Source organism: Toxotes jaculatrix, chromosome 7, assembly GCF_017976425.1.
Source record: "Toxotes jaculatrix isolate fToxJac2 chromosome 7, fToxJac2.pri, whole genome shotgun sequence".
Classification (NCBI taxonomy): Eukaryota; Metazoa; Chordata; class Actinopteri; family Toxotidae; genus Toxotes; species Toxotes jaculatrix.
The window spans coordinates 11,317,988-11,338,535 of NC_054400.1; the positions used below are offsets into that span (position 1 = coordinate 11,317,988).

The 20,548-nt window shown below is 40.9% G+C and overlaps 3 protein-coding genes across 4 annotated transcripts; 2 read left to right on the forward strand and 1 right to left on the reverse strand.

Moving 5' to 3' along the window:
* Positions 1-13: 13 nt before the first annotated feature.
* On the forward strand, positions 14-2,978 carry mpeg1.1 (macrophage expressed 1, tandem duplicate 1). The gene is made up of 2 exons (XM_041043058.1): positions 14-502; positions 682-2,978. The coding sequence occupies exons 1-2, from the start codon at positions 14-16 to the stop codon at positions 2,362-2,364; spliced, it is 2,172 nt and encodes a 723-aa protein (XP_040898992.1). The 3' UTR covers positions 2,365-2,978.
* An 846-nt stretch (positions 2,979-3,824) lies between these two features.
* On the forward strand, positions 3,825-6,944 carry prf1.5 (perforin 1.5). Its single transcript, XM_041042476.1, has 5 exons — positions 3,825-4,131; positions 4,495-4,770; positions 4,956-5,227; positions 5,356-5,497; positions 5,717-6,944. Exons 2-5 carry the CDS (start codon positions 4,501-4,503, stop codon positions 6,602-6,604), a joined length of 1,572 nt encoding a protein of 523 aa, XP_040898410.1. The 5' UTR covers positions 3,825-4,131; positions 4,495-4,500; the 3' UTR covers positions 6,605-6,944.
* A 485-nt stretch (positions 6,945-7,429) lies between these two features.
* On the reverse strand, positions 7,430-19,619 carry smarcad1a (SWI/SNF-related, matrix-associated actin-dependent regulator of chromatin, subfamily a, containing DEAD/H box 1 a). Of its 2 annotated transcripts, none has more exons than XM_041043015.1 (23): positions 19,183-19,619; positions 18,472-18,610; positions 18,267-18,396; positions 17,924-17,993; positions 17,450-17,544; positions 17,048-17,149; positions 16,586-16,664; positions 15,746-16,446; positions 14,996-15,192; positions 14,419-14,509; positions 13,834-13,933; positions 13,525-13,584; positions 13,212-13,287; positions 12,918-13,053; positions 12,598-12,729; positions 12,120-12,215; positions 11,590-11,707; positions 11,356-11,471; positions 10,719-10,907; positions 10,504-10,622; positions 9,988-10,170; positions 9,615-9,724; positions 7,430-8,674 (listed from the first exon to the last, which is right to left on the reverse strand). In XM_041043015.1, the coding sequence occupies exons 1-23, from the start codon at positions 19,295-19,297 to the stop codon at positions 8,613-8,615; spliced, it is 3,216 nt and encodes a 1,071-aa protein (XP_040898949.1). In that variant the 5' UTR covers positions 19,298-19,619; the 3' UTR covers positions 7,430-8,612. The 2 variants fall into 2 exon arrangements, with proteins under 2 accessions (XP_040898949.1, XP_040898947.1); XM_041043013.1 differs by having other exon boundaries at positions 17,048-17,152.
* Between the last annotated feature and the right edge of the window lie 929 nt (positions 19,620-20,548).

The following is a 20,548-nucleotide window of genomic DNA, read 5'->3' on the forward strand; positions in this document are numbered from 1 at the left end:
GAACTTGGTGCAGATGATATATTCACACACATTAGCCCTTATTTCTGACACAGCCATCATGAAGACAGCAGTGATCTTTCTGGCTCTCTTTCATGTCTGCTCTTCTATCCCAGTCAGTCGCCCGACCAACTGGCTGAGAGAATGCCGTGCCTCCACCAACCTTTCCATGACAGCACTGGAGGTGCTGCCAGGTGGAGGATGGGACAACCTCCGCAACATGGATATGGGTCGAGTAATGAACTTCAGCTACTACCACTGCCAGACCACTGAGGACGGTGTCTACCTTATCCCGGATGAAGTGTTTGTCATTCCCCACAAAGAGACGGGTGTAGAGACCAACTCAGAGATAATCAGTTCCTGGCAGGAGCAGAAAAGCTCTACATCTAGCTCCATAAATGCAGACATATCCTTCCTCTCTGTGCTGAATGGTAAATTTTCTGTCGAGAACCAAAGGATGAAAACCCATCAGATCAAAGACTCTTCAACTACAGCAAGAGTGCAGGTAATTTTTTATTTTGTTGTAGTGTAGTTTGGATGTGTATAAAACGAGCTTGTTGATTAATAACTAAAATAATCTCACATTTTTTGTTTATCCAAACTGTACCTTCAATTGATTATAAATTAGGTTGATACAAATCTCTTATTATTCATCTTATTATTATTATTTTTTTTCTTTCAAAGGTTCGTAACTTCATTTATACAGTTAAGGCTTATCCAGACTTTACTCTGGACACACGCTTTGCTCAACAAGCCAAAGAGATTGCTGATGCAATTGAAAACAACCAGACGAGGAGCGCAGACTATCTTTCAGAGAAGATGGTTCTGGACTATGGAACACATGTTATCACTAGTGTCGATGCTGGGGCTAGTTTGGTGCAGGAAGATTACCTCAGTTCTACATATGTGTCAGACAGTGTTTCACAAAGTACCTCTGTCAAAGCTCTCGCTGGCCTCAACTTTTTTGACAAACTCAAGTTTGACATAAGCAGTCAAATTACCCAACAGAGCTCAGCACTTCAAACATATCAGTCAAACATTCAGTACTCTCTCATTCAAAGCCATGGAGGCGGAATGCCTTTCTATCCTGGCATCACTCTGCAGAAGTGGCAGGAAAGTACCAGAAACAACCTGGTTGCAATTGATCGCTCTGGATTTCCCCTTCAGTACTTCATTAACACCAACACCATCCCTGATCTGCCACAGCCAACAGTTGGAAAAGTGGCTCTCAGAGTGAGTCAAGCCATAGAGCGATACTACAAGGTCAACACCCGCCCTGGCTGTGTTGACTTCAACTCAAAGAACTTTAACTTCCAGGCCAACGTGGATGATAATTCTTGTGAGGGTCCTGCCACAAACCTCAGTTTTGGTGGCATCTACCAACAGTGTACTCAGCTCACCTCAGATGCTGGTCCACTTTGTGATGCCCTGGCTCAGAAAAACCCTGACACAGGTGACTTCTCCTGTCGTCCACCTTACTACCCAACTTTACTTAGATCAGAAGAGAGACAGCAGGGTTACAATTTGCACCAGTGTTATGAGGAAAGCTATTCCTGTGGATTTTTGTGGTTGTCCACTTGTTACAGATCACAGTGTCAGGACAACTACTATGTTCGCTCTGCTCGCATTGACACATACTGGTGCTCTGTGAATGGAAAGGCCCCGGACAACTCAGGGTATCTGTTTGGAGGTATATACAGCCCTTCTCTCCTAAACCCCCTCACCAAAGAGAAAAGCTGCCCACCAAACTTCATTTCAGTCAAGTTTCTCTCAGATGGCCAAATGATCTGCATAAGTAAAGACTATGAAACTGGCACCAGATATGCAGTACCATTCGGAGGTCTTTTCAGCTGTCAGTCAGGCAATCCCCTGGCGGGAGGCCAGCGTCACTGCCCTCCCAAGTTCAGTCAGCACCTTGCTACAGTGAGTGACGGCTGTGAAATTCTTTACTGTGTTCAGTCAGGACTGTTCACAGGTGGGCAGCTGCTGCCTATCATTTTGCCTCCTTTCACTAAACCTTCACTCATTAGCATGCGAGCCACCAACACGGTAATGGTGATGACTGAAGGAGAAAAGAGCTGGGTCAGGGTGGGGCAGACCAAGGCATGGAAACTGGCCACACCAGAGGAAATCAAGAAAATTGTACTTCAGCTTAACCCAGAACTGAGTCAGATGTCTGGTGGACAAAAGGCAGGAATAGTCTTTGGGGTGGTGGGTATGATGGTGCTGGTGGTCATAGGGGCAGTAGTCCTGATGAAGAGAAGGGGCAGGCGGCCTAGGTTTGAGAGAGCTAGAGATTATGAGGACCTACACGGAGAGGCTGGGTATAATGAAAGTGAGACGTTGATACAGCAAGATGAGGCTTGAGAAAAAAAGGCACGGCTTAGAAGCTTGGCTTAGAAGCTTGGCACCCAGAGAAAGGTTAATCTAGTGTGACAGATTTTGTTTTTTGATCCTTGTTGATTTTTACCTCAGATGTCACCTTCAAGTGTCACAGGAGTGGAACATTTTCACATTTATGCGAAAGATCGGTAACATTTATTGGTAGACATTTTTGTATGGCAACATGATTTGTACTTTCAGCTTCTCTTAGCAGCAGTAAACTTTGAATTTTACACTTGCTAACATTAGACAGTATAATACTGTATTAAACACACGTGACTCCAGAGCTATCTGCCTTTGAGATCATAAAATGGCACATTGAAAGCAGAAGTGATTTTCACATAGTGAACCAATACTGTCCACACGAAGAACCTGAATGCTCTGTATGACTATGCTTGAATGTACTAATCATAAAACACGTTGTTTACTTATATTTCAACTTATATAGTAATTTCTGTATGAATAAAACAAATGTTAAATAATGGATTTATTCTTGTAATGTAATTTTTGTACCATGCTATTAAAAACAGAGGATTTCTCTATTTTTGTCAATTAAACTTCTTTACTGTGCACTCAACTATTAAAGTAATTCAAAACAGTTTCATGTATCTATGTCTTCATGTTGATATCGTATTTATGCCTGGTGTTTCTCTGGTCTGGTAAAACCTTAGAAATGTCCTATATTGTCTAGAAATACAAGTAAATGGTCACTTACACAAAGTAATTGGCCTTGTAACATTCCTGCATGACGTGTGTAAGTTTTCTAAATCTGTAATTATATTAAGTACAGTGTTATGGTTAGTACAAAATGCAGAAGTGCCAGTTGAAGTGAACTCAAAACAGGTAAGCGTTGCGTTAGTCTGTAAACGTGGCACCAAAGCACATACTGTTCCTTTAATTATAAAAGAAAATCTGGGTCGAAAAACAAATCTTTTTTCCTCTTGCACAGAGAGACACTTTTACCCTCCCTGACCTTACTCTGAAAACCACCAGCATTCCACCCACATCCATAAATAGACGATGGCAAAGCTGATCTCATGGTTTTGGTAAGGTTATCAGTACACAGACAGGCTGGCTCAGGCGTTAGACAGACAAAGAACACACACAGTCTCTCCAACAGACATACACACATACTGTTCACTCACATGCACGTGCACACACACAAAGACACTCACACATCCATTTCCCGTAAAGAGTACTTTGACCAACGTGCATCTTCTCTCTCGTGACTGTACAAAAATCTCCCTCCCCCACACATGCCCACACGTGCACGTGCACACACACACACATACACACACACAGCTGTGAGGGATTCATAGAGCTGGGTCCTGAAAATGAAAACAAACCCACTCAAGCTGAGGAAATTGGTGGGGCCTTGGGGGAGAGAGAAAGAGAGAAAGAGAGAAAGGAAGAGGGACAGAGAGACAGATACATAGCCCTGAAGCCTGAAGGGGAACTCCCTCCTTGGTCTTTTTCATGAGGCGGAGGACAGACAATAGAGTGCACCCAGCAGGCTTTCAGCACAGCCTGCCAGTGAAGCTAAATCTCTCTCAGCTGTGATATCAAATCCAGCAGGATCAAGACTTTAGTCAGTTTGCATCTCATCGTTTACAGCGAACTGTGCCATCGATGAGCTTAGTGAAGAGAAAGTGTTAAAATCATAAGAGGCATTTTAGCAGGGGAAGAAAGCTACAGCCCGACAACAAGAAGACAAAGACGCAAGCTGAAGGACAAGAAAACAAACAGTCCAAGGTAAGAGCACCGTGTCTTCCGATAATGTGCTGTTTTTTAGGGCATGTCTCTCTCTGCACGTTTTTATTGTTGACACATCTGTGGCAGGATTACTCTCGTTTATAAAGCAGAGAGGATTAGAGGCTCATCTGCATTTACTGTTTAACAGACACAGTTCATCTCCTATTATAAGTCTGCTCACTGCTAAGCCTGTGGAAATGTGTTTGAATGAAAAAGGCAAAAAAGCTATTTGAAAAATACTTGCACTGGGATTCATATGGAAATTATTGCATTTAATGCCGATGCGTCCTCATACAAAGTAATCATTAAAATCCAGACTTTCCTGACTTCTTTCTCAACCTCTGTATGCTCTCTTACATTTAGGTAACTATGCAAGCAGGAGGATCTCAACGGAGCAACTTCATTTTGTTTATATTAGCTTTGCCAGTTATATTGGAGGTCTGCAGGGTACAGGGATGTCGGACTGGCTCTGGGTCAGAGTGTGAGAAAGCTCCTTTTGTCCCAGGCCACAACCTGGCAGGAGAGGGTTTTGATGTGGTGCGGATGCGCCGAACAGGAGCATATGTCATCAATGTAAAAGTGCATCTGGTTGACAACCACACCTGCACACTGTGTCCAAACCGTTTCCAACAAGGACAGGTAAAAACTAAAACCTGCAGCTCAGTCTTCTCTTTTCACGGCATCTTCACTCAGTCTAAACTCCCTTCACTTAATTCCATCCAAAACAAAAATGCCACCTCCTCTGTTATTTTCCCACTTCCTTTAATTATTTTCTTCATCCACCTGCATCCCCATATACATCCTGCCATTTTTATCCTCCCCAGATTCAGAGGCTCCCAGCAGCAGTGCTTGACTGGCGTCCATTCAGCCGATGCAGTAAACAGATTTCTAGTGCCCTCCACCACTCTGTGGACTCCCTGCTACGCAGCTCCAACTCCCTGGTCAACAACAATTGGGATCTGGGATTGAGCCTCGATAATATTGGCAAAGCAGTGCTGGGAGGAAGCCGCTCAGACTTGGCAAAGTTTGCTCGTTCGCAACACAGTGTGGACAAAGCAACTTTTGCCATCCATGAAATCAGCTGCACCTACTACAGGTAAAGGGGGACTAATGGTACACAAAAGACACACATCTTTGGCATACTTGCAATGGCTTAAGGTGAGACCTCACAGTGAAGTCATCGTGAATATATTCTTACTGTGTCATGCCTTTTATTTTTTTCAGCTACAGGCTGTCTGATCATCCCCAGCTGAGTGCAGAATTCACAAAGCATCTGAAGAGACTCCCACAGAGTTTAAACACAAGCCAGAGCAAAGCCCTGTATAGGCGCCTGATAGACACCTATGGAACACACTACATACACCAGGTCAGAGGAACATGTTACATGGGTAACACAGGGTCTTCTTTCTGTGCTTTTTTGTATGGTAGCACTTACAGTGCAGAATATCTTTTAGAGATAGAAGTGCTTTAATAAAGACAAAATAAATGTGAAGTTAGTGACACAAAGATGGATGACAAATCATGTTACTGAAAAGCCAAAAGCGAGTTTTGAGCCTTCATTTAATGATTTGTTTGTGTTACCCAGGTCCAGCTTGGTGGTAAGGTGAGGAGAATCACTGCCTTCAGGACTTGCCTGGCCACACTGAAGGGTTTCTCTGAGTCTGAGATCAAAAACTGCCTGAACGTTGAACTCCGAATGGCTCTCGGCTTCCTACCTGCTAATGCATCCTTTTCCAACAAGTGTGACAACCTCATAAAGGGCAATATGAGCATGGGCTTCTATCAAGGCTTCATGACCCATAAGATCGAGGTTATTGGAGGGGAGAGGTACTTCCCCGACATCCTCTACCAGCAGGACCCATTTGAAGCGTACCACAGCTGGATGAACAGCCTTCACGACAACCCTGATGTGGTTTCTTATGCCATCTTCCCTCTGCATCATTTGGTGGAGGACTCCCAGATCAGTGCTAACCTAAGAAGCACTGTCACCGATTATATTAGAGAGAACCAGCTGCAGGATGACCAGCTTGCTTTCAAGAACTGCTCCCCAACACCCAACCTGGACCATAACTGCTGTCCTTTAAGGGCTGGCAGAGGAACTCTCACACTGGAGATCCACAGAGCTGCGGGTCTGAGGGCAGACACCTTCACAAAAACAGACGCCTATGTGAAAATCTTCTACAACGGCATGTACGAGGAGACTGAGACGGTAATGGACAACAACGATCCAGTGTGGAACGCCACTTATGACTTTGGTTCAGTTGAATTGGGTCAGGAGTTGAGGTTTGAAGTTTGGGACAGGGATGTGCTGTATAATGACAGAGCCGGGATATGTGTTGTTTTTCCTGAGAGAGGAATTCACTCTCTAAGCTGTCAGCTCAACAAAGGAGTTCTCTACTTCACCTACACCATAAAATGTGATGCTCACTTGACAGGCTTCAGGTGTGGACGATACTCCCCCAGTGCTGAGTAGATTATACGATTACAATGTTTTAAAATTAAATTTGACAATTTTCTTGATAAATAGCATTAAATTTTTAAGTGTCACAATTTCTAACAAGAACTAGTAAACTGTTGTTTCCCTCACATTTTACCTGGAAATATTAAAATGCCAAACAAACTTTCTACCCTTTTGTCACATACCACTTCATTACTTAAACTTGTTAACACTATATAGGATTCCAAAGAAAAATGATAACAGTTGATGGTTGTCTTCTTTGTAAATGTCTTGTAACACCTCAGTCTTAAACAACCAAAGTCAATGTCCCTGTGCTTCTATTGTAGATATCACAATAAAGAAATTTTGATTTAGGACGCCAGTTACCTTTGCAAGTAACCTTTAGTTGTCTGAAACCTGAGGCTGATATAACGACCATAAATTGATAATCTCAAGACAAAACACACTCTTAAGACAAACAATGTCTGTGGTGGCAGATGTATGCCATATACAGCAACAAAAGCAATCGAGCAAATCAAGATTGCCAGATTTGCATTTTTTGTTATTTATAATGCCTTACATTTGATTTCTGACATTATGCAAACTTCTTTTTGTAAGCACGGTTGGTGAAGTTTGAATCCGTTTTGATGTTGTAGTGGTTTAAAAATGAAACTAAAAGTGGGGGAAATTTCCTCTATGTACTTCTTACATAGTAAAAAAACAAACAAAAAACAAAAAACAAACTTCCTCTGATTTCAGTCAAAACCCATTCCACATTTATAACACAGACTGTGTTGCCAAACCTGGCGTTACCTACTGGTGGCTTCTCCTGCTGAATCCCTGTAGGCACGACCACACAAATATTTATTCCAATATTTATTATTCAGTTAAAACAGTAACCTAAAAAACATACAAATGACTTAGTAAAAGCTTTTACAGTAACACTTGTACACTTACAACACATTAGCCACTTATACAGTACATGAAAGCAGCAGCTGCTTCCCCAAATCATCTTCTGTGTCACTTGGCTCAAGATATTTAATGGAACAATATTTAATGGAGTAGAAACGGCAAAGAAACCAATTCAAGCACCATATTCATGTAAGACATTCTATGTTATATCTTAAATGCATCTTTGCTGAAAAATGTCACTGGTGGTAACAGCGTTAGCCTTAAAATATGACATCAGGATCAAACTCAACACATTACACTTACAGGGACAGACAATATAACTTTCCAGATACTTGGCTGTCTTTTTGTTGCAACCACAACTATCAAAAATGTTTGAACAGGAATGGTAGCAGAGGAAAATAAAGTGAACTGCAGCACTCTTCCTGCTGCTGTTCGAATGTTGCAGTCAATCACAGCAGCAAAAACTGCAAGAACTGGCAAGTATGACAGGCAAGAAGTGACACTGTCTGGTATGAAGGATGGTAAAAGAAAATCTACCATTCCCTGTGCACCACGTTTTCGGTATATAAGCGCTTTCATCGTCCTTCCCAGCATTTTTCTAAATATGAATAATACCAGGATGCGTTCACGTCACATTTTTTATGTGAAATTAAACTTTTATACTTTGTTTCAGTCATAATATTCAGAGTATCTCAAGTCTGATGGTGTACTTCAACACATGCTGCAGTAAAGTAATGACGGTTTGGTCTGAACTCCTTTACACCACGTTCTTTCAAGTTTCTACAGCTTGCAGCCTCTTGCGCAGCATGTGGAGTGCATAAAATTTACGAGGTCAACTTTTTGTTTAGCCTTTATATACTGGTCTTGTAGACAAAGTAAGAGAAAAAACTGTGTGCATGTAAAAATAGTGTTTTAGGCACAGCTAGCACGCTACACAGTCAGTCAGATCTAAATCTCAGAACTTTTTTTTTTTTTTTTTTTTATGGCAGCATATGATTCTCAGTAGTTTTTCCAGTATAGGCGCAAAAGTGGCGTGTTCAGTCAGACCACTGAAGTCTGCTCAGGATCACAGGAATGCCATCAGAAAATGTAATGTAATTGTACAGTCTCAAGTTTCATGTGTTTGTTTGCATCACAGTCCCAGTGAAGCTTTGAGCAAAGATGCCATATCTTCAGGTATGGTTCCCTCACCACCTAAAAAACAAACCACTCTTTTTATTTTTTTTTCCCCATTTGTAAATAATTCAGAAGGATACGGTAAACTCACAGAATATGACTAAAATACATGCAACGACAAGGCCTCAAGCTTCGGACCTACTGCATGCATGTGGCCCCTGGAGACAGGCATGATAGCAAGGTGGATCCAGGTGTTGTGCTTAAGATATCCAGTATCAGAAAAAACTGGTGGTTCAGGAGTTCATCTTGATGCTACTTACTGTTCTGCAGCTTCATCTCTGAGCCTCCCTTTGGTTTCAATACAGTTTTATAATAATTAAAACTCTTTTAACGCTTTGGTATTGAATGCTAGTTGTGAGCAAAATTCAGAATGAAATACACCATTTGTCTTATAACTGGTTTGCATGCTCTGAAAGAAATTTCATCCCATCTTATGGGTGGATGTACTTATTTCAGCTATTCTGAGATATTACTAATGTGAGGCATTTATCACTATTTATTATTTTAAAATATATTTTATTTAGACCTTTTTGGGTCTTGGTTGGAGAGGTGATGGATACTCATTACTAGAGCAGAGCAAGGTCTGAAGTACTTACCCTATTTCCTCATTTACCACGTTTATCTTTCATGTGTTGATGTGCACAAGGCTGTTATTGGAGAAGTAACTACTCTCTGTCTCTGTTTGAAATGACTATGTAAATATTCACTGTGCTTTATCAGAGGATGTCCAGATAGACACAACAGAAGCAAGGCCAAAAATCACTTTTTGCTTAGTCTTGTTCTGATTTTTTTTTTAGTTTGCTAAGAGCCTTGAATATTTTTTTTTTGTTATATCAACGTAATAATCAATTAACTCAATTCTCGGAATGCCAGTCAACCGTTGACCTGGACTTAGAGCAATTATCTTATGGTATGCATGCATTTGAGATAATGTATGTGTGTGTATACATGTTCTCACCTCCTTCAGCAGCAGTCATGTCCTGCTCCAGCTTTAGTTTCTTCTGGCCCAGCTGCAGTATGCAGTCCTCTATGCTGTCCTTACTGATGAGCTTAATCACCTGTACAGTCCTGAAACACAGCAAGGTACATTAGTCTCCACAGTAATTCAATATATTAAGAACTGTTCTGAACAGGAACATTTTTAACTCAGGAGGTCTTACAACTTCAATTAATAACCTACTGTATTATCCTGAAATTTTAATCCCATCAGAATCTGCACGCATAAAGCAGAAATGTTTTCTGTCCGATTGCTGATAAATAAGTAAGAATTCCAATTTCACAGCCTTCTTGGGTAAAACTCAGATGAATGTGAATTGCAGATTCCAGCTTACTTGGTCTGCCCTACACGGTGACACCTGTCCTCTGCCTGTTTGTCGTTGTAGGGATTGCAGTCGATGTCATGCAGAATGACAACATTAGCCGAGGTGAGGTTGATGCCCAGGCCACCAGCACGTGTCGACAGCAGGAACACAAATATGTCAGTGTCTGTGTTGAACTCATCAATCAACACAATCCTGCAGGGAAAAGAAATCATCGCAATTTATGGTTTGCTGACAAAGCTGAATACCAAACACCTTTTTTCCCTCATTTCCCCCCAAAGTAACAGCTAGAAAAACAGATGCATGAGTGCATGCATGTATGACAGGTTAACTAATATATCTTTTTAGCCTTAAAAACAAAATCTACATATATGTAATTGGTCGCTTGACATCATAAGGAAACTTCAAACTGCCGTTGGAAGTAGGGGTGCCAAAAAGAGTTTTACAAGATTTTAAATTTGAATTATTGTGAATTATTTGAATTATCGTTATCTAACTTCAGTGTACTAGACCTGACACAACTCTGACCTGTCTGCAATGGGTGTGGATCCATCCAGTCTGACATAACGGTGCTTGAGATGCTTCAGCAGAACCTCCACAATGTCCAGCATCATGGTGAACTGACTGAATAATACCACTCTGTCTCCCTGTGGGATTAAAGCAAAGTTAAGCTACATGCTCTTTTACTCCTTCGTACGTGCAGCCTGCACTACTTCTGGATGATTCTGCACATCTGTTTATACCTTGTTTTTAAGAGAGGCCAGCAGTTCTGTGAGGTGGTGGAATTTCCCAGAGTCAAGCAGGATATTGTTTTCAAGCTGGTAGGAGCTGATGGAGGAGTACTGCTGGCACAGACAATGCAGCTCAAAGTCTGACATCACTTCCATGTCCTCCTGGATCAGACTAGCTTCTGCATCAAAGTGAGTTGGCTCCTGAGGAGGAAAGGGCAGAAAAAGGGAGGAAACATTTAACATGACGGGTCAGAGAAATACCCCAAGAATATTACAGACGGAAGAGTAAAAACTGAAACATTTGTGTGGGACAAATGACAGATTGAATAATTCAGATTATTCCAACTGAAAATTCAGTGTAGTGTTGATTAAAAAAAAGCTTTACTATCACTCTCTTGTGTTGGAGTAAAATTAGCACTAATGCTGGTAGGGTGAATATCTCCCATGTTCACTTAAATTAATTGGATAACACAGTTCACCACAATCCAAAAACTTTACAACGGCAATGTAATTTGAATGCTTTGTGTCATCAACCAGCTAAGCCTTCGCAGCACAACGGGGAAAAGATTCTCGACAAAACAACTTAGATGAAAAAAAAACAAGAAAAAAAGACAAGACAAACACAAGACAGTCAAGGATCAGGACTGACCTTGAGCATGAGTTTGCTCATGGCTTTGAGCTTTTCTGTGGTGTAGTACTGTCTGTGAAGCAGTGGATGGTTTGCCATCTTCCTCAGCTGCATCATCACATTACACAACTCACGCTCTGCAAAGAAAGGGCAGGGAAAAATTATTAACCACACTTTAATTTCTGTCATGTGCACAAAATAAAGCTGTGATACACATTAGGGAGCAGTTAATGCAGCCATTTAAATGAGCCTTACTCTCGCCATTGGTGGAAGTCTTGAGTTTTTTAAAGAGGGTCTGGTAGAGAACTTGCTGTTTCTCGCTCATTGAGCAGAACTCTACCTTCTCCTCCTTGGCTGGCAGTTGCTTGAGGACCTGAGAAAAGGAAACACCATTAGTTATTCACCAGATTTAAACAAGATTTTAACTGATTATTTTCTTGTTAGCAAATGGTACTGCCTGAAAAATCTTGTTTCTGCAAGTATGGTTCGGCAGAATACTGTAACAAGAATCAAATGCTACAGAAATACATTAGCTGTGTTTTCATGGACACTCTGATTCTTAGCTGAATTTATAACTAACAAAATCACTGGACTGGATCAATTACAATTAATGATTTAACACAGTTTGATGCAAAGAAACCAAATAACCTCACTTTTACTGAAGGCTGTTAAGAGCAAAAAACAAAAAGGTTTAACATTTCACCACCAAACTTAATGACAATTTTCCACTATGAACACAATTGAAACACACAGTCCAAATGCACATCTTTGCAAGATCAACTCACCTCGCTCTTGACTCTTCGGAGGATAAACGGTTTCATGATGAGTTTGGCCTGAGAAATGCGATCCCTCTCAAAACGGCTCTGCTCCTCATGGGATTTCTGACATGTAATATTCAACGGTAAACATTTGGTCTCATTGGCCAAAAAATAAAAAAATAAAATAAATAAAAGATTCATTTTTACTGCTTGCAAAACATTTTTGTTGTTGTTTTACACTTGTGAAACAAATAATTTCAACAGACTAAAGGACCAATGAGCCAGGGTAAGAAAAGTAAAGGTGTCTTCTCACAACCTGCGATTTTATAAAGTATCAGGTTGCTATAGTTTGAGCTGAATATCAGCATTTCAAATCCAAGCTTTCATGCCAGAATATCTGACTGATTATTAAGGAAGAGGGCTGGCTTGTACAGTATTTCCAGGTGGTGTGCATGCAGTTACTGTCAAATTGAGCTTACTATGTCACATACACTCACACACTTACCACAGAAAACATTTTGGAGAGCTGTGTAGTGGAGCTGGAGAACATAGAAGGCATGATGAAGTTCAGCAGAGACATCAGCTCTAAGAGGTTGTTCTGTAAAGGAGTACCTGTGAGCAGCAAGCGATGCTCTGCCTACAGGTAAACAGAGGGAAAGAGAAAGAGACGTAACAAACTGTTATGTGGAATACAGGTGTACATGTAAGGATGATCAGGATGTGAAGGGCAGAAAGGTAAATAATTCTATGACAGATATGAAGACAGCAAAGAAATGGGGGCACGGTTGTGGTGGAAAACACATTACAAAATGACAGGGAACTGACATTAATAGCCATAAGGTGGCGGTAGCGCAGGGTGCTCATGTTCTTCAGCATGTGACCCTCATCGAACACAGCGTACTTCAGCCGCAGCTTGCGGAAAAGGCTGCGATCATTATCGTTTCCTATGGCCAAGTTGTAACTGCAAAACAAAGCAAACACAAGCGACAAAATAAAACAAAAGAACTTGCTTCAGGCTCTTCGTGGCCCTTCTAGCCGACACTAATTTGGTGTTTGTGTAGTACCTTTGCTGTAATGATAATGTAAAATATGATGCAAGGTGTCTGTGTGTTTGCTCACGTGGTCACTATGACGTTGAACTCAACATCATCATTGAGGATGTCGTGTCTGAGGTAGCGGCGGTCCTCCACAGATCCTGCACAGAACATGACAGCACACAATCTAACGTGTTTGTCCTACAAATTTAAGTGAGGTAGAGACAATAGCACAGCATCCAAATATATGACTCAAGAAATATGTGGGCTAAGTGTTATGTTGAGTCCTCTTGAGCTACCTCTGTGCAATGCTGAAAGTCGCCAGGTGAACTGCTGTGTTTGAATAAGGAAGAAAACATAAATAATTTCAATGTGAAAAGATGAATGAGGAATCTTACCATAATAGACCAGAACTTTGAGACTTGGACACCACAGCTTCAGCTCTCTGACCCAGTTATCTACATGACAGAGAGTAGCATCAGTTATCATCAATATCAAGCAATTTGTTTACATACACCAGAGCAAAAGGTGAAGTAAAAAGTGCATGGCCATTTTCCTGTTAAGGAAACTTCAACCATTAATTTCTTTCTCTCCTAACAAAAAACAAATGTTATATGTTCACCACAGGCCATTATGCTAAACATGTTGTTAGGTTACATGACATAAGATGGAGCAACATAGCAAAGTGTGTGATTTGCGGACATTACCCAGTGTAGAGGACGGCACAGTGATAAGATGAGGACCCTCTATTCCATTCTGGTATAGCTGGGCCAGAAATGCTATAGCCTGGATAGTTTTGCCCAAACCCTGAGAGAAGGAGTGAAGGAGAGAGTGAAAGAGGACAGAGATACAGAATCAGTTAAAGTCTGATACCAAACACAAAGATAAAGAAATAAAGAAAGAGCCAGGTGGACGAAAAAAAAAAGATTTTTGAACACATGCATTTCTGCTCACATTCCACCAGTACAAATAGCAAAAATCCTGACAGTCCTCAAAGACAATGTAGCTTTACTAAACTGTACAAAGTTATCACTTCTCTCACCATCTTGGGGCTAAAACAACAAATTCTGCTGCTATCACTCCATTTCTTTCTTCCTCTGTACTCTGTTTATTCACCTGCAGGATGGCCACACATCCACACAAAGCACTCTTTGATGCTCACACAGTAACACTCATGTTGACATTTAGGGTCTTTCATTGGTGTTTGCCTTTGGGATTGTGAGAAGCAGCACTTCACAAATGATGGTAGTGCACCTTGCCTCTTTCCAGAGGTCCTAGGCTGGTTTCCTTACCATTTCATCAGCGAGGATACCACTCAGCTTGTGCTCATGCAGAAGCAGCAGCCACTTTAGACCAATCAGCTGATAGGGTTTCAGCTTGAACCTGAAAGACAACCAATAACAGGCTGAGAACAAGAATCGGATCTTTCTTGTTTTATAAATACACATACTGTATGTTTTTGATAAGCTTTAATCCATCATTTATGGAAACACACAAAACTGTGACCCTTGTAACACCAGTGAAAGCAGCAAGTTCTCTGTATGGGCAGAGATAACCTAGAGAACTCCCATTATGTTTTAGCGTGTTTTCTAAGAATTAGCATATTAAACAAAGTTTATCCAATAAAACACAAAGTAACGGAGGTGGTAAAAAGAAGTGTTTCCAAGAAGAAAAAAAAATCCAGCTCCACTACTTAACCCAAAAATTCTTTTGAACAAGTTGTGCCTTTGGACAATTACATGAAAACTTAACAAAAACACCAGCATAATTGCTAAATTTTATTCATTTTGAATGGTTAAACTTTATTAGTTTAACCATTTTATGGAGTACTCATTAATGAGAGTGTGTGCTGATGTGAATGTTACTCACTGTCTCTTGAGTATGCTGGGCTGTTTCATGGACCCTGTGCCCTTCTCCATCACTTCAGTGACCTGTTTGACCATTTTTGAGGAAATGGTCTTACATTTGGACATGAGCCCCAAGACAACCTTCCGCTCTTTGAGGACAACTCTGCAGCCCAGCACTAAGTCCTCTGAGAGTCCATTTTCCTTAGTAATGACGTCAACCTGAAAAGGAAAGAACACAGAATTCACGCTGTGTGTCAAGTATCTACACATACCCACTGATCACTACTGTACAATCTCTTAGTATGTACTCTGACAAATCATTGAATGGCCTGGCAGTGGTCAGGGACTAAATGATTGAAAATCACTGAATTACTTCACTATTGCCATAGCACTGAGAAACACTAGTGTGTGTGAAGTGTGATTCTAAATGGTTTTAAAAACACTTTATAAAACCTAACACATAAAAAAAGGTGCGAACACCACTACCTTAGAATTATGTTTGATTTATACAAAAATGTAAAAATATTTCACTGCCCCATTGTTGCATCCTGGGATCCTGCGATAATTATCATTAACCAGTACCTTTAATATCTACTCTATAGACTTTTTTGGGGTAAAAAAAAAACCTGTTGAAAAGCTAATTAAAGACAGCACGAGATGAGATATGCATGGAGGAGAAAGGATCTTCAATTCAATAGATTTTAAGCAACGTGTTGTCTCTGCACAAAAAACTTCAGTGTAGTGCGTAAATACAACAGACACGCTCTCTCACCAGACTTTGCCAGCTGTCGAAGGGCCTCAGTTCCACAATTTTCTGAGCCTTTTTAACAGAACACCCAGCAATCAGAGACAGCTCATCTATTGTTGCATCTTGGAAGAAGGAAAGTATCTCCTTCTTCACTTCCGTCATGCCACCTTTAGAGTCCAGCTCATCGCCTGAGTCCTCAAACTCGCTGCTAACTGTGTCCTCTTCATCGTCATTTTCCCCCTCCGAACTGACATGTTCATCAGAGGCGCGTGCCTTTCTCTTTCTCTCTGCTGCCTGCTTCTTAGCCATACTGGTCCCACTGGCAAATCTGGACAGCATCTGGGCAGCAGAGGAAGAGGAGGACGGCTTCAGGGAGGTAGAGGTAGTTGGTTTCTTGACAGAGGAGGACGAAGACACTGAGTCAGAACTTTTTTTAAGCCATGTAGACAGAGTAGAAGCACTGCCTCTGTGTTTGGAAGCTTTGCTGTCTTCTGAGTCTGAGTCATCTTCACTGTCCTTTGCAGCATCTGTATCATCTGTACTGTCCCCCTCTGTTTCGCTGATAGTTCTGTGGTCTTTAGAGTCCTTACGATTCTTCCTATTTGTACTATCTCTGTGATCTTTGTGGCACCTCAACTCTCTGTGGTCCCTGCTTGACTTGTCTTTGCTCTTTGATTTCCTGGATTTCTTTTCTTCTGTCTCAGGTGAGCTGAAGCTGGTATTATCTGACAACAGAAAAAAAAGAAAACACAATGGCCTGAATCAGTATCCAAATCAGTTGACAATATGAAGATTAAAAGCACACATATATATGAGGTCAATGAAAATATGGCTAGGTTCAGATGACAGCTGTTGTGTTCACACCTGGGTCTGAGAACATTTGCAGAACCTGCAGAGAGTCTTCAACATTCCAGTCGTGCTCCTGCAGCACCATCCGCAGCTCCTACAACAACAAAGATATCAGCCAGGGTTAGAACTAAAACACAAAGTCCACTGCTTCCAGAAACAGCTTCGCAAAACCTTATTGAGGTCTGGTAAAGTCTGGCAGTGAAGTCCTGGAGTCAGTCATAATTACAAGTAGCTGTAAAAGAGATGACAGACAAGTGCTCTGCTTTGCTTAAGCATCACTGGACATAACCGATATTTTGTAAATATGACATGATTTCTGAATGATTCATGGTTCATTGTTGACTGTTTTAGTACAGCTGTCATATCATGTTGATTATTTTCAGTCTGAGAGGGTAGAAACAGATTGGACTAAAATTAAACTCAAACCAAAACAGTTTAAGTGTTACAGAGACGGGCACAGTGTCTGTGTGTCTTCACCTCCTTGTCCTGGTCAGGGAACTTTTTCTGCAGTCTTCTCACCATGGCCTCTTGCTTCTCCCAGCTTGGCTCTTTACTTTCGTTATCTTCTTCATCAGAGGCCTTCTGGTTTACACACAAGAAAAGAGGAGAAAAAGTTTTTAATAAGCTACAGAGATGTGCAATGTGCAGGGAGGGGAAACCCAAAATAATCAGCAGTGCTTGCAGCTGTGTAGGTTCACCATACATTAATCTTCATTAAAGCAGTGTGAGTGTAAAATCTATGTTATAATGTTGGAAAGCAGCACAAACACTTAAATAGATTTCTTTGTACGTGAACATTAAAACTACAACTTTGAAAATGTGTGAATTTCATGCCAGTAACATTGTGAACCATATCGATAGTAGAATTAGTAATATTACCACTGATGGTCTCCTCTTCTTGCTGGCCTGAATCTCACCATTGTCCTGAGAACTGCTGGATCCATCCAGCTTTCTCTTCCTGCTTTGATCTGGAGCTGAGAAGACAAAATAGCCAGTGTTCTTAAAAGAACAACACTGAGAAAAGTAACCAGCTAGGCAGATATAGTTTTTGTACGCATAGCAACACGCTTTTACTGTGACATTTTTCCCACATGGAAATATTTCCTACTTTTCTCCAAATGTGTACACCAGGTTCAGTCTTGGCCCAGAAAATGAGACAAAACATTTTGGAATACAACTTATCCTCCTTCAAATATATTTTAATGGTGTTTTAGGGGGAAGCTGATAATTTTTCTCTAACTTTAAATAAAGTCCTAAGAGCTACAATGTCTCACAGAAAAGTGCTTGACTTTTCTTCATGTTAAAATGAGGATGGGCTGTCATTATGTGCTTATAAAAAAAGTGATTATTCACCTTCTTTATCACCAAACCTTAAAAGGCAGACGGACACAGCACCATCCAATGTGCTTGTGCTCCTAACGACCTGAAAACAGAACAGAACAAGGTGCTTTGAATAAGACAAAAATCAGGAGATTGAACAATGTCCAAATTATAGCTGCTCAATACATAAATTAACAATTTTGTCATGATAACACATCTATGCTAAAGCTGGTTTACAGTAAAGACAGTTATATCTATCCAGATATGTGGACAGCAAGTAACATTGAAGCACAGACCCTGAAAATAGCCATGTGGCATCTGTGGTATTAAACTAATGTGTTACATGCTGAAAAGCTTCTGCTTTGTCTCGACTCACCTCTAAAACCTCCTTCCTAGTCAACTGAGGAAACATCTCCAGTAGACTGTTAATTTTTTCCTCCAATTCGTTATCCTCATCATCTGTATGATCTGATACCACAGTTTTGGATGATTTCCCTTTGAGATTACTGTAGAAGAAAAACAGCATGAATCAGCGTGGATGTGACAAAAGTGAAAATGTTATAATTTCAGCTAACACTTACTTGGACTTTCTAGTTGATGTTATTTTCATCTTTGGTTCAGAGAGGACCTCATCCTCCTCTAAGTCAATAGAGAGGACTTCCTCAAAAACCACTCCTCGGGCATGGGACTTTGGTGGGGCTTTGGCAGGTTTCGTCTGAGCTGAAAAACATAATGGTAAAAAGAAGTTAGCACATGCACTCACAACAATAATAGATAACATGATACAAGATGAAAGGGATGGGCTTCAAAAATTGTTCGTGATGGCATACTATCTTGTTCATTTGCTAAGTTTGCAGAAACTTTCGCTCCATGGTGCATGACAGTGTTCAGCTGCCTGCCTCTCATGTAAAAGTACTGTATGTCTGCATCATGATATGCTGCTACTGTAGAGTCTCTTGTCTCATCATAACATTTATACAACTTCAGTGTTTTCTTCTGGAAAGAACGAAGAGTAGAGTGATATCTCAAACCTCCAACCGCCATTTCCAAAATACCTTCACATTATAGGTACAGACCAGACATAATGCATTCAAGGTAATCATATTTAAATGACTTGTCCAGCTACAAAACAGGCACATAAACTCACTCAATAATCAAAATAAAATAATAATATGACAGTTTGGGGGACAGCATGTTAACAAAAACCGCATTACTTAACTAATGCTAACGATAGTGTGCCTGACACATCTGACTACCAGCAATGCACGCTAGCATAAACATCTGCTAGTTACCTGGCTTGTTCTCCTTCTCAGATTCTGGACTTTTGGAGCCGCTATCCTTGTCTTCGTTCGTTGCGGTCGCTGGCTTCCTCTCGAAACGAAAACGGTCTAAATTGAACAGACTCATTTTAACAGTCTACTTCGTGCCTGACGGCGGCAGCCCTTTGTCTCTTTCTAGTCAGCAGTATTTTCTCTGCCCAGTCGCATGAAGCAGTGCTCCTGTTAGCCAATGTGACAACCTAGCTAACGAGCGTCGGATGTTAGCATAGCAGCCAGAATAGCAGTGGTGCAAATACGGCGATTTTAAGCTGTGTCACTGTGGCGTTTGTAACCATAATAGTTTAAAACGCATCGATTGATGACACACTGATTTCGTATCAAAGAAAGTTGTTCAATCTTCAGTCCAATTATGCTTGCTTTAATCCGCATACAGCCGGCTTCCCGCGAACTCCAGCGGCCCTGGAAGATGCTGTACCGACTCCTCTGATTGGTCAGGAGAAGATGTGGGCGGGAACTCAGTGCCGAGTCAAGATAAAACACTGTAGCCTACTTCCGGTTCTGCTCAAATTCTCTTTTACAGACCGAATTGTTAACATAGCTCACGCTCCTTGCTTATATTACCATCCAAGACCCACCTGAATTACTTAGAGTAGCCTAATTTATAAGGTCTTATGGTCTTATGGTTTTAAAGTGTGATAAACATTGTATTCCACTGGTGGCAACATGAATAGGAGGTGAATGATCTTGACAGTCGGTCCAACATCGCTTATGAAACCTGTGATGTGGTGATGTAAGGTAAAAGAATAAGCTAAGCAGTAGAATAGTAACTCCTGACACAACCGAATTATTTGTGTGAAGGGACCATTCCGCGAATGCCTGAAAATAGTGTGCTTTCTTCTAAGTCAACCAAGCCCTATCTTAGCTTTCTCTTTCTGTATCAATGTAGTGCAAACAAATCTAATTATGCAGATATTATAATGTATTATTTAGTTTACGGTATGTGCTTGGTATGTGTTCAGACTGCAGTGTTGAAGTTGCACAGGGATTTAGAAAACCTGGGTTGGAATATGTGGTAGTCCATAAAATGAGATTTATAACTCAAGGTAGATCTGTTGGTATCCTCAGAGGGAGAAACTGGTTTTGTCAAGAGAATCAAGACTGTCACATCCCAGGTTTGCCTTGGGAGGCTGAAGAAAACATATTATTATAGATTCTAATTTTAACTTCAATTTCACTTGTTTATATATGGTGTCCACTAGATGCCACACTCCAGTGTGAAACACCATATCCCTGTGATCAGTCAAAAACTGTCATACATTTACTGATCAAAAGGGGGCAGCAGATACACATTTTCTGAGACGAAAGAGGGCATGTGATG